This window comes from Rhipicephalus sanguineus, chromosome 10 (assembly GCF_013339695.2).
Source record: "Rhipicephalus sanguineus isolate Rsan-2018 chromosome 10, BIME_Rsan_1.4, whole genome shotgun sequence".
Classification (NCBI taxonomy): domain Eukaryota; kingdom Metazoa; phylum Arthropoda; class Arachnida; order Ixodida; family Ixodidae; genus Rhipicephalus; species Rhipicephalus sanguineus.
Genome location: NC_051185.1, coordinates 40,403,829 through 40,416,316, shown reverse-complemented (window position 1 = coordinate 40,416,316; position 12,488 = coordinate 40,403,829). Strand labels below are relative to the sequence as shown.

Genomic DNA, 12,488 nt, shown 5'->3' with positions numbered 1-12,488 from the left:
AGGTTTTTAAGCACAAAATTTTGCTCGGAGGAGAACACTTATCTTAAAGTAGGCTCTCTATGGAGTCTAAAATTCTGTTGCAGTTGGTGTTTAAGTACTGTAGTCTAAATGATGGCTGGAGATCAGAGCTTGCAAAAAAAGTAAATAAAGCATGCTTACCCCCTAAGTGCACAAATCGGTCTCGATTCAAGTCTCCGCCCAAGCGACTGTAAGGCAGCATGGTCCCTCGATTGAAGTCTATATACTGTGAGGGCCAATAACTCACCTTAGCAATTTTAGGTCAGGATGAGTAGTTCGAGAAATATGCCTCTTTTTTGATGGGTTCAAGTGAACTTGGGCTTTGTTAAGCTGTAGTGCTCAATAATCATGGAGGTTCGAGATTAGGATAGCAATGACTGCACTCCTGTAGTCAAAGTGTGGTGTTGTCTTGCACCCGGTTGAGTCGAAGAGAAGTTTGTATCAAGACCCATTTGTCAGCTAGGAGGGTTAGGGATTGAGTTGGGACTTGAACCAGAAATTTTTAGTAACCTTGGTCTTCGAGTTATGCAATTTTCATTTTAATAGGAAGTCAAATTTTGCTTATTTCATTTTGTTCTAACTTTATACATCTTTTCTTTACTTAATTCTTTCTTTAATCTGAAAGCTGAATTACCGAAATTGTGCTGTAGAGGGTGCGTTGTTTAAGAACTGCAGCAGGACCAAAAATGAGCAAGGTTTAGTATGGAGTATATAACGTTCGTAACGGCGTTGGAATGTAAAGAACGCCATGTGTTGCATAAAATCATTCTGTGCAAAAGGTGGCACTCTTACATATGTAGTGCCATTGCATATGCTACATAGTCATTACCAAAACTTGCTATTATTGCACCATCTGTTAGAGTTGCTAGACTTTGAATGGACACTCAAGAGTGGTTTTCTTTTTATATCTTTTTTCTTTAAGTCTCGTGACTCTTGCTTTTAGCGTGCACAGAGCAATATGGAGGGCTGGGCCGTATTGGATTTATTGAATCAGGAAGAATCCATTGACACCCTGTTAATGAAACCCGAGAAACCGACTTCTCACCGATTTATGGAGAAAATTTAAGTACAGAAAGGTCGCTCAATGTAAGAACCAACCGAGAAGTGAAAGATGACTTCGCTTTCAAAATTTACTCGCCTGTAGAATCGACGGGTATCTGCAAGCTTTCCACGTCATTGACACGTACCTGCAACTTCCCGGCAGCATAACTTGAAGAGCAGATGTGTGCTGAAAATTTTTGGTGCAAGTTTCAACTACGCACCTAATTCGCCGTGGACCGGACGACAGTCCAAAGTTCAACGGCCGTGCTTTTTGTGTTTTCGCAGCATTCGGAAACTAACTCTAGGCTCCCGTTCCCTCTTCCCCCTTTCTGCTCTCTGGCTTCATCCCCTCTCCCTCCCTCCCACCTTCCTTTCTTCCTTCCTTCTCTCCCCCTGTGTCCCATCTGTTTGCTTTTTTTGCATAAAAACGCAACTGGCATGCCGCCCTCTCGTCACTGCCACCCATCATCACCGTGCTCTTGCTCATCACTTTTCCATCATTTCGACGTGCCGCTCGCAAGGTAAGAATCGGACAGCGAAGACGACGACTCTTGTGTCGTTTCGCCGTCCGACACAGTTTTCGATGGTGGTGGTGGGGCGCCTGTAGTTGTCCCGCATTTGACGACCGTCGTCGCGCAATTCGACGCGCCGGCGAGAAGTCGGGGCGATAACGCACGGAGATCAAGCAGCAGCGAGCGCGTGGGGGGAGCTGCCGCGCCTGCGAATGCGGAGACAGACTCGGCGACACTTTTAAACCTAGTGCTTCTTCCTTCTCCCCCCGCTGCGTGTACAGTTGAAACTTTAGGTTGTGACTTAAAACTGGACGATTTGCTCAAATCAGACGGGTCGGCAGAATCTCGTAGGCCAGACAGCTTGCCAGAAGCTGCGCACAGTATTAGTGGTTGTGATGGCGCGCCGCGGTCCGCGCTTGCTCATCATGAGTGTATTACAGTACCTGAAAAATCGCTTGCCTTTGCTCCAAGCGCTACTTACGATCTCAGTATTAACCGTCCAACTTGTCATACGGACTCTAGCGATGACTTCCTCGAAGCACTTCTCCAAGAAGGAAACGTGCCAAGCAACACCTCGCCGCCAAAACCTGTGGAAAAACCGTCGGCAACAGTGCCCGATGAGCTGGACATACTGTTGGGCATGGTGTCGAGCTACAAGCCCGATCCGGCCAGCCCAACTGACATTTCAAGACGTGACGGCCAAGCTACTTCCGCGAGTGCGAGTCGCAAAGTGCCATCCGTAAGCAAACCTGCAAAAGACATCTTTGGGGACAGCTTAGATGCACTTTTGGGAATTGGTGTAGCCTCCGCGTCTTCGCGACAAAGCGGCAAAGACGCAGCCGAAACGGACTTCGACGACTTTCTCATGTTGTTGAGAACTGACTTTGGTGGCACGAGCGACTTAATCGAGCGAGACGATGGCCTGGCAACACTGCCCATCGCGGATGTTTTGTCAGCGGCTACCAGTGATGCAAAGGGATCGGTGAAATCACCTCAGAAACCGAACTCGAAGAAACAACAGCCTGCTTTGCTCAATCTTAGTGAAATACTCGGCCTGAACAGAGAGCCCACTCCCGACACGGCTGCCGAGGGAGGAGCGCTCAAACTCGACGACATTCTGAAAGGAACCGCGGCGGGTGTTTCAGCATTCGCCGGGCAAGAGAGCCACCCATACGGAGGCGACGTTGAAAGCCCCGAGTTGAGTCCCCTGCACAGCACCGCAGCTGTGGCTGTGAAAGAAGCATCCCTCTTTGGCAAAGTGCTCGTGTACTTCTGTTTTGTCCGGCGGCAGACACCTGCCTTCGATCTCACAAGTTGGTTGAGAAAGCTCGGTGTGCTGGATTTGAGGCCCGGAGAAAAAACAAAGACGGCAGCGTTCAATTTCGCTGTGCCGTCGCCCGACGATGTCGTGCGCGCGTGTCGGAAACGTGCAGTGGAGGCGTCAGGTACAGGCGCCACTGTTGTCTCATGTCTCTTAGTGTTTTCTATGTCTAAGAAATATTTGTGTGTAGTACCTGTGTCATACGGGTGCTTTCGGAAGGCCATCCAGCCGATGGCCATTGAAACGCCATAACTCTATCCACTTGAGGGAGTTGTCACGCTGCTATACGGCAGTTTTGAATGGCTCTTGAGTGGTTTAGGCATTTCTAGCAAAAATTGTGTGGCGCTGCGGATCTGTGTTTTCGTATACACATCACCGAAAGTTAAAGGGACACTAAAGGCAAATAACAATTTATGTCAGAGTGAAAGCCCAATGTATGACAACTTCTAAAACGGCAATATTATCAACAGCAGTGCCCTACTTACCGAGAAATTAAGCTAAATGTATCACATGATGAGCGCCACGAGTGGGAAATTTTCGAAGTGATCCCGATGACGTATGGAAGTCGGCCTACAATAAATCACTAGTAATCAAACTAGCAGCAGTAAAAAAAGAACATTCCGAGCATCAAAAGACGTAATAAAATGCTGTTTGTTCGTTTCCGCTTGATTCATGGAAAACAAAACCTCCGTGGCGCGCGTGGTTCAAAGGTTCCGTTTTCGCCGAACTGCGCCTCGCCCGTCTCAGTGGTAGTTTCGGGATTGCGTACTGCCGTGCGTGTTTTGCGCGCTCGTGAAAGTCGCTCTGACAGAAAGTTCGACAAAATGCCGCATGCGTGTGATATTGCCGGATACCCGAATGGTGCACAACGCCAGTGCTGCAGCAAGGAAACCGGTGTGTCTTTTCACTGGGTGCCGCGGAATGAACCCTTACGCTCGAAGTGGCTTAGTGTCATGCCATTGCGCCAGTGTGCTAAACAGTCAAAACCTCTGCGTGTGTGCTTGCTGCACTTTCGTACTGAGGATTACGAGACCAACCGCAACTTGGTGAAGGCTTTGAATGTGCCCATCAGAGTCTTTGCCGCAGCGCCGTTGTTGCTACTGTGGGTCCTGCTACTTCCGCTCGGCTGCTACTAGTGTCGGCGGCCGCGCAGTAAAAGCGGGCAACGTTGGGCACGGCAGCAGTGACGTATGAAAGTCGTATTTTCAGGCGGGAGATTTTAAGCGCGCTAACGCGACGCGGAACACTAAAAACGTGATTTTATTTCAAAATAAGCACTTCCTTGGCACCAAAGCAGCACTACGAGGTTTCTGGACCGCTATTTCAACAATCAACGTCGACTTAATATTTGCCTTTAGTGTCCCTTTAAATAAGATAAATCCACTTAAAAGCACAGATATGTCTGTTGTTTTTGTTTAAACATTTCAATAAATTGTTTATTCGTAGTTACGAATACATATTTAGTAGGAATGGGGGAATAGTGAATTTGAGGTTCGAAGCGAATAGTGATTTGGTCGAATAATTTCGAATCGAATAGTTCGAATAGTATTTACCGCATATTAAGAAAAATGAGCATTTTTGTCATGACCCTTGCGCAATATTTTTAAGGATTGGAACTAGGTATGAGTGAATGTCACTTTTTTGGTTTGAAATGAAGTGGAAGCAGCCTTGAATAGTATCAAGATTTGAATAGCTGTAGGGTGCAAGTTATAAGTGGTGCAATACGTTACAATTTAAAAATTACTATACTTAGCGCATATAAGCCCATATAACATGCTTTTAAACTTAAAAAAATATGTACATTTAACCTTGGAGTGTGGCTTCGCGGCAGTGCAGATTTCCCCTGGATGGGTTGTTTCACGGCACAATAACCAGACGCTGCAGTGAAACCACCTTTACGGGGGGTTACGTGCGGTCAGATGTATGCATATATTTGTTCATTTCGAATACTTCGAAATTTCGAATAATCTAAATTCGTATCGAAGCTAATTCGAATACTGTAATATTCGTTCAAATATTCGAAATGCCCGAATATTTGCCCATCCCTATTATTTAGTTTTTAAGTTGAGTTGCGAAACTGTGGCGAGTGAGACAGGGCAAGACGTCGTGATGAAGACAAGCACATTGCTGTTGTCGAGAGTATGTGCAGTTCGCACATTTCAAGTGGCAAAAGTATTGTGTTAAATAATTCATAACGCTCACATATACGGCTTTTAAAACGTAATGGTTCAATTTTTCTTTTTCTAATCGCGAGTATGAGCACACTGTGAATGAGAGGGCACATTCGCGCTGTTTTCGCTTCCGTTGCTTAATGGCCATTGAAGTTTTGATAGAGTTGTGGGGTGCTCCGTTGACTCGATAGACTATTGACTCGGTGGCCTTCGAAACGTCCCGTGTAGCAGCCAATGCTTGACCATTGAGTCAATAGAATATCAACCGGTTGGAAGGCCTTCCAAACATCTGTGTGACACGGGTTTAAGGGACATTGACATTAAGATTAATGTTACTAATTGAGCATTTGTTAAATGTTGCACTTTGGGTTAACTGGCCTGCATTATGTATTGTGTCCTCAAATATTTTTAAGAATGAAGGGCACGTAAAATTGTAGGGTTAAATAAAAAGGCTTCATAACTTAGTGGAAGCACAGTTCAGTGAAGTTACATTGGATGTCGTTAAATGCCAGAAGTCGTGCTTGGATGCAAAATTTGTCTGTTTGTGTACTCCACTTTATTTGGTGTGAAGCGGCACTGTGCATTAAGTGGCAGTGGACTGACAAACATGAGCACACACACAAAAAAATGAAATGCCTTTCAAATTGCCATTAACTGTCATGCTGAGCCACTTCGTAAAGCTTAAACACTGTTTTTATGCACCGTTATATGTGCAAATTGCAGCTACAATTTCTCTTTTGTTCCTTGAGGGTAGTAATTGAAATTGTGAGTTGTGTGTGCCTGTTGGCTCTATGCGCAAAACGAGATTACTATATCGTAGAATTGCAGAAAGTTGTGGGTTAGCAGCACATTGCACACTGGGATCACAGTGTGACCCAAGCCATAGATCATGCATGGGCTGTGCTTTCGGGAAGTGCTAGAAACGCTATACTGTGCGCAATAAGAAAGTGCAAAAAAAAAGATGAGAACTTGGCAGAAGAGGGATATTGTTGTTTGTGTTGTCTGTGCACTGGCATTGCTAGCGTCTTTGATGCTGCAATAGTTTGTCTATAATGAGAACGAAATATGAGGGGCAGTCAAAGGGGATTCAACGTGCTAATGTTACGACCTGTAGCAGTGTTTATGTAATCACCTTCAAAGTAGGGCCCTTCTGCGCACACAAATTGCTTCATTGCTCCTGCCGATGTTGGAAGCAGTGCTAGAAGGCCTCTTTCGGAATCTGTCGCAGCGTGGCCGTTGCATTCGCTCGTAACACGCTAAGCCACACATCACTCGTAGTGCAGCGATTCCTCACTGAGAATAACATTCCGGTTGTCCCTCAACCACCATACTCTCCAGATCCCATTCCAAGCGAATTTTGGCTGTTTCCTACTCTGAAAATAGGCCTTGAAGAGACATGTTTTGCAGCCGTGGAGGAAATCGAAGTGGATGCTGCAGCTGAGGTCCAAGAGATTCCAAGGAAAGCCTTTTACTGCTGCTTCCCAGCAATGGCAGGAACGATGGACCTAGTGTGTGTGCGCGTAAGAGACCTATCTCGGAGGTGATTAGGCAAGCGTTGACATAGGTCGCAACATCAGTACGCTGAGCCACCATTCCAGGAACTTTTTGACTGCCCCTTGTATGGCTATGCCAATATGTGTAGGTTCACAGTGGTGTGTGGTTGCCTAATGGGGAACATGAACATCAAGAACATGTAATTTCTGCAAAAGAACCCCTGCCGACTAGAAATATATGTATGAATACAGCACATTAGCAGGTTGTAAAACTCTGTTGTGTTAATTACGTGATGTAGTAGGAAAGGTGCAAAAATTTGATAAATTCCTGGCCTAGAGGGATGATTTTTTTTTGAGCTTGTGGTTGCAGGATCTAAAACAAGGCCTAGCTGTATAAACAGTGTGTACTGTAGCGGTCAAGTTCTTGTAGTCCTGTATGCTCATACTTGTCCAGTTCCTTTAGTCCTACATACTGAACTAGCAGGGACATTTGGGCGACATGGTGCAAATTCATGTTTGAAAAAAGTGAAAAAAAAAACCACAACACACAAGCACAAAAGAGCGTGTCATCGTGTCTCTTTCGTGCTTGCGTGTTGTGGTTTTTTCGTGCTTTTTGCAAACATGAATCTAGTCCTACATGCTGAGTTCTCGGTGAGCGACTCGCCCCTTCAAATTTTTGCCACGGGCAAGGTTGACCTTACAACAGAATGAGTAGAAGAACATATCAGTAGCAATTGGAATTTCACAGAACATTTTGTCAATCTGCAGAACACAGAATACTTGACAGTCAGGCTACCCATAAGTGTCTTACACCGAACAGACATTGATGGAGCATTGAACAAATGTTCTGTTGTTGCTCTGTCATGTCCTATTAAACTTGAGTGTGATGCAGGGCTGAACACATTCGCTTGTCCCGGCTTCCTGCCCCCTTTTGCTCCTTTTGCTCGTTGCTTGCAGAGCGGAAACCGCTCACACCTCTCGAGCAAGTTGGGGCGCCCGCCAGAGCTGCGGGGGCCAACAAGGAGCCGCTTCCCTCCATTGACCCGGCGCTGAGGCAGTCGTTTCCTAAGCAGCCTCAGCCTGAGGTCGAAGACAAGCGCAGCAAGTGAGTGCACAGTTGCAGTCAGAGTAGTGCGTGCATTTATGACACAGTTCTCGCACTCTCAAATTTGGGCTTTTTCTTGCGCCCAAACAATAACTCATCATCTGTCTTGCGTCTACTTTCTTTCCTCAACGTTGCATCGTTCCCAGCTTTTTCCTGTCAAGAATGCTGCGTCACACTGGTGTGTGTACATCATTCATTATGTGAAGGTGCTGGGATTGCAGCACTACATAAAAGGAAGGGCATCCAAGAGTACTGTGGCTATCGTTGTTTGCAGGGGTGTATCCGGGGGTTGGCACATCAAGCCATCCCTTCACTGATGTTTAGGGGAGGGGAGTGCACCCTCCCCCCCTCCCCACCACTTCAGTCTACTATAGGTTACCTAACATAAAATGATGCAAGACAACCACCTGGCCAGCTTAGACTGCTCAGTCAAGGGATGCCCCCCTCCCCCCTTGAAAAAGAAAAAGATCTGGCCATGCCGCTGTTTGTTTGGGATAACATCCAAACAAATACTTCATTTTCAATGAGCCACTACTTCCTCTGTTTCCTATTTCTTCCTCTTCGTATTGCTTAAGCCCTTTTGTATTAGAGAGCAAATGTGTTACTGGTGTTATAGTTCAGATTAGTAGGATTAAATGATGTTGGGCAGGCTGTTTATAACAGACAGAGCAGCTAACTGGTGGTTCAATTGAAGAGCAGTCGCCGACGACAGAGAATAGTTGAAATTAGGAAATCAGAAGGTTTGAGATGAGATGAAATGATGCAGTACAACTGTGAATTGGAGATTGGCAGGATAGACCTTTGTCCGGCTGTGAACAAAACGGGTCGATGAAGACAATGACGTTGCATCCGTATATTCTGTGCTGCCACTTATGTGTACCATAATTGTGGGGCAAACACACTGAGCAACGCAAGAAGGCCGCTTTTGTGTGTTTTTTTGTTGCGGTCGTTCTCTACAGGGCATCGTCGGAGACTCTCAAGGTGCCGAGTGCGACAAGCTCCAACCGGAGTTCTCCGGATCTGGATCGCAAGGAGCCCTCTCCGGAAGCTGGCGGGGACACGCAGCCTGCCGACGGCGCCACTCCCAAAACACCGAGGTGCGCCATGTGCTGCTAGACTGGAACGATATTTCAAGCAGAGATATGAGCGCAGTGTTCACCGTTCCCACCCGCTCTTAATGTCCTCCATTTCGAGGGAGCAGGGTGGCGTGGCGTTTCATTCCTATTCGTGTAGGTGCGGCTGACCATAAGCAGAAGGCTCTCAGTTTCTTTCTCGTGAAGTGTGCACTTCTTATCGACATTTCCATCGTTGCAAATATTGGCATTAGCGACATTGCTAACGAATATGACCATAATATAAGGAAGGAGTGGATTGAGACAAGCAGTCGGCCTGGCCCCTGTCAACAATCAGCAGAGGGCCGTTTACTCGATGGAAATCTGCTGGCTAGCCACTGGTGGCCAGTCTGTTGCCTCTGTTCGAAAGAACGACATTTAGAAAGAAGTCAACTTTGCATGCTGCTTGTGAACTATATGTGGTATGCACAACTACATAGTTTGGCTGAGATGTTCACAGCTATGTCTTCTACCTGTGGAATGTATATTTGTTTGTCATGCTTGAGAATTGGTTCAGGGCTTCTCTAATAGTCTGTTTGGGCTCTTACACTGCTGCTACAATGCTGCTGACGCAAAAAGCACATGCTTTCATGCAACCAAGTTGCAGTGTGCATTCATTGCCAAATGCCAACTATCACAGCTCTTTCATACACATTTACTGTTCACCTGTAGAACCACTGTAAGTATGCTGTTCAACAGCTCTGCTGGCCCCGTGGAATCGCACAATGAAGCACTTAAAGCTAACTGAATATCCTCACAACGAGAATATATGCTGTCAAGTGCATCTATCATTTAATAAAGTGACTGGCTTTCTAGAAATGTTCAGCTATTCACTTACATCTACAACATCGTCTAAAGTTTCTGCAAAGTTTCTTTTGCTACATTGGTTTGTCGTCTCTGTCGGCTTGCCTCTCTTCTGACGAGTGTGCTGCCTGCAGGTCCAAGCCACCCAAGGACGTGGCTGCGGAATACGCCAAGGAGAGGGGCTCCACCAAATCTCTCCTCAACTTGGTGGTCATTGGGCATGTAGACGCCGGCAAGAGCACACTCATGGGTCACCTCCTGTACAGGTAAGCTGGCATGGCAATGTCACCGATTGTAAGAGACGCTGCACTCGTTTTCATGTGAAAATGTTATGTGCCGCATGAAGTGAAAAAATTCGACGTCCATCCAACGAGCGGCATTACGATGCAAGGACGAGAAAACTCACTTGACCAAGTGATGACGCCATCGCGTGACGAATTAATGATATTGGTGATGACATCACACCATGACGTCGTCATAACGTCATATAATGTCTTCATGCCACGATGTCACGTGGTATGGTAGCTGACAAAGAAGAGCAACAAGGGCAAGCGCTTTCTAATAACTGGTTTATTTTTTCGAACATATTACCCACTGATCTATGCAATCCAGACAACATAATTCATTATGTTGTCTGTGCATAGCACTGCCTGTGATAACATGATGTATAGATAAGAAAAAAAAAAAGACCGAAATTTCCTTTTCAAGCAATGCAACAGATGGAAGGCTAATGCTCCTATCTTTTTGTTTTTCAATGCAGAGAGCTTCCACTATGCCTCTCTTAAAGTTTGATTGCGGCATTTAAATAGAAAGTACTTGACCTTGTGTTGCTTTTTGTCTCAGTGTTATTGCTCAAGTATTGTCAAGGTGAACCATATCGTATTCAAACTAGGCCGATTCACAGTATACTGCTTTAATTGATATGGTCACTGCACCCAGCCACGCCGTGCTTTCTCATTCATTGCAAGTAAGGAAACGTAAGTGTTGCTGTAACTTCTTTGGCCAGTACTGTGCAGCACGCCATGTGCTGGTTGGACGCCAGTGGTGCTAGGTAGGCCAGTCACTGAAATCAAGTGGGCAGCTGAAGTTACTCGTCTTGTCAGCAAGCGAACTGACATTTAACTTGACTGAAAAACATGGAAGGAAAAGATGGTGCAGGGCTTCTTCACATACTTTATTGCACCAAGCGGCAGCGTTTGAAATGGCTTTTTGTTTTGGTTCATCGGAGTGGATACTGAATTAAAGTAGCTTGCTATTTCCCAAGTATACTCGCATTGGCTGCCATCATGCCATCATCTTGTCATCATTACCACGTCCCCGTAATCATCATGTGTATTTCGCTGCCTCCGTGCCATTATTGTCATGTTGCAGGCATTGTTGTTCAAGTCATGCCATCATTGTTACTAAGCCACTGTCGCCTCGTGCTGTCACCTTGTAATGATAGTGATACACATGCTCATGTCCGACAAATAGTTGCTAACCTTACGCGGACACATTACTTCCCCTGTTAACACCTTGTGCAACTCCAAAAGATGCTATACAACCTGTGAAATGCTTTGAGCAACATCGATTTCCATGCGTGGGATCTGTGTAATTTTATAACTTCAAACCGCAGGCTCGCACAACATTATGTGCACTCATTTTTGGCAGTGTTGTCTTTTGCACATTTTGCTTAGGTATGTGAAAGGGGCAATATTTCGAGCATTTTTCGGTGCATTCCAAAAAAGATGCGCCATGTTTTCATTTATCCTGCAGGCTTGGTTGTGTGCAGAAGAAGCAAATGCACAAATACGAGCAGGAGTCCAAGAAACTGGGGAAGGCGTCGTTCATGTACGCGTGGGTGTTGGACGAGACGTCGGAAGAGAGGTAAGCAGGGGCGTTCGAACAGGGTTGAACAGAATGCAAATGTCGAGAAGAACTACCTTAAGTATCAATTCAGATACCAAATATTCTCTTGAAGCAAAATAAAATACAGTAAAACCTCATTGATATGTTCCTGTTCGTTACGTTTTCCTGGAACTCTCGCTTCCTGGAGCGCCGGTTTCATTTACAGACTTGAACCAGGCAAGAGGCTGCACTCAGCTTTCCTTGAGAATGTGCATTTAAAAAAAGAAATTGCACTCAGAGCAACACTGTCGAAGTTTGTTCTCCATGCAGAACTTGAGAAAAATTGAAGAAGCTGAGGAGCTACAATGAGATACAGTGGAATCTCGATAAGTTTTTCATGGGAACCGGAAAATGAAATGTATTATGCAAAAATCGTATTAACCAAGGAGATTAGAAAAAACTAGCAGTTGTTCCGTGCACGAGTACAACCGATGAGCGAAGCTCCTTAGAAATGGGACGCAAACGACTATGCACCTGATCTTCCTGCTGGCTTTCATGAAGGTGGTAGGGTGGGAAGCGGGTGGGGAGAGCGTCTGCTGCGCTAGGTGGCGGGAATGACTGAACGAATGAGTGTGCGGCACGCGCGGTGCAGGGAGAAGGAGACAGGTGGGAGACGGGTGCGAGCGGTGATGTGGTGGGGAGCTTCGACGGCGGCAACAGAAGGCCGCGCGGCGTTCGATGCACACAGCGTTTCATTGTCTTTTTGTGCCGGTGCCGGTTAGGGAGACCGTCTGCTACTACCTTTGACAAAGCGCCCGTAGTGCGCTAGAATGATGGTTGTCATTTCACAATCCACGATAAAGGTGGTGAAAGTGAAGACGACCATTATAACCAGTTCTGCACAGAGCTTATTTCTTTTAACCTCGAATTTCTGGTGCGCTAGAGCCAAACCGCTCATGGCCTAAGCATTTCCTCTTAAATCACCGGCCACTGCAACCTAAAGCGATGCTTAAGAGAAGGGAACATTTCGATAGATGGCGCGTTGCATCGCCTGACGCATAGTCATCATGATTAGATGCAGTGG

At 46.0% G+C, this 12,488-nt stretch overlaps 1 protein-coding gene across 2 annotated transcripts in view; it reads left to right on the top strand.

The window, feature by feature from the left end:
• The window catches only part of LOC119371730 (HBS1-like protein), a 39,529-nt gene that overhangs the window by 9,387 nt on the left and 17,654 nt on the right, over positions 1-12,488 (top strand). The window contains exons 6-10 of one of the 2 annotated variants that reach the window (XM_037642182.2): positions 1,586-3,016; positions 7,514-7,661; positions 8,621-8,758; positions 9,712-9,843; positions 11,333-11,443. In XM_037642182.2, the coding sequence (XP_037498110.1) occupies positions 1,586-3,016; positions 7,514-7,661; positions 8,621-8,758; positions 9,712-9,843; positions 11,333-11,443 (1,960 nt within the window). The remainder of the gene's footprint in view (positions 1-1,585; positions 3,017-7,513; positions 7,662-8,620; positions 8,759-9,711; positions 9,844-11,332; positions 11,444-12,488) is intronic. The other variant, XM_037642183.2, reaches the window with a different exon arrangement.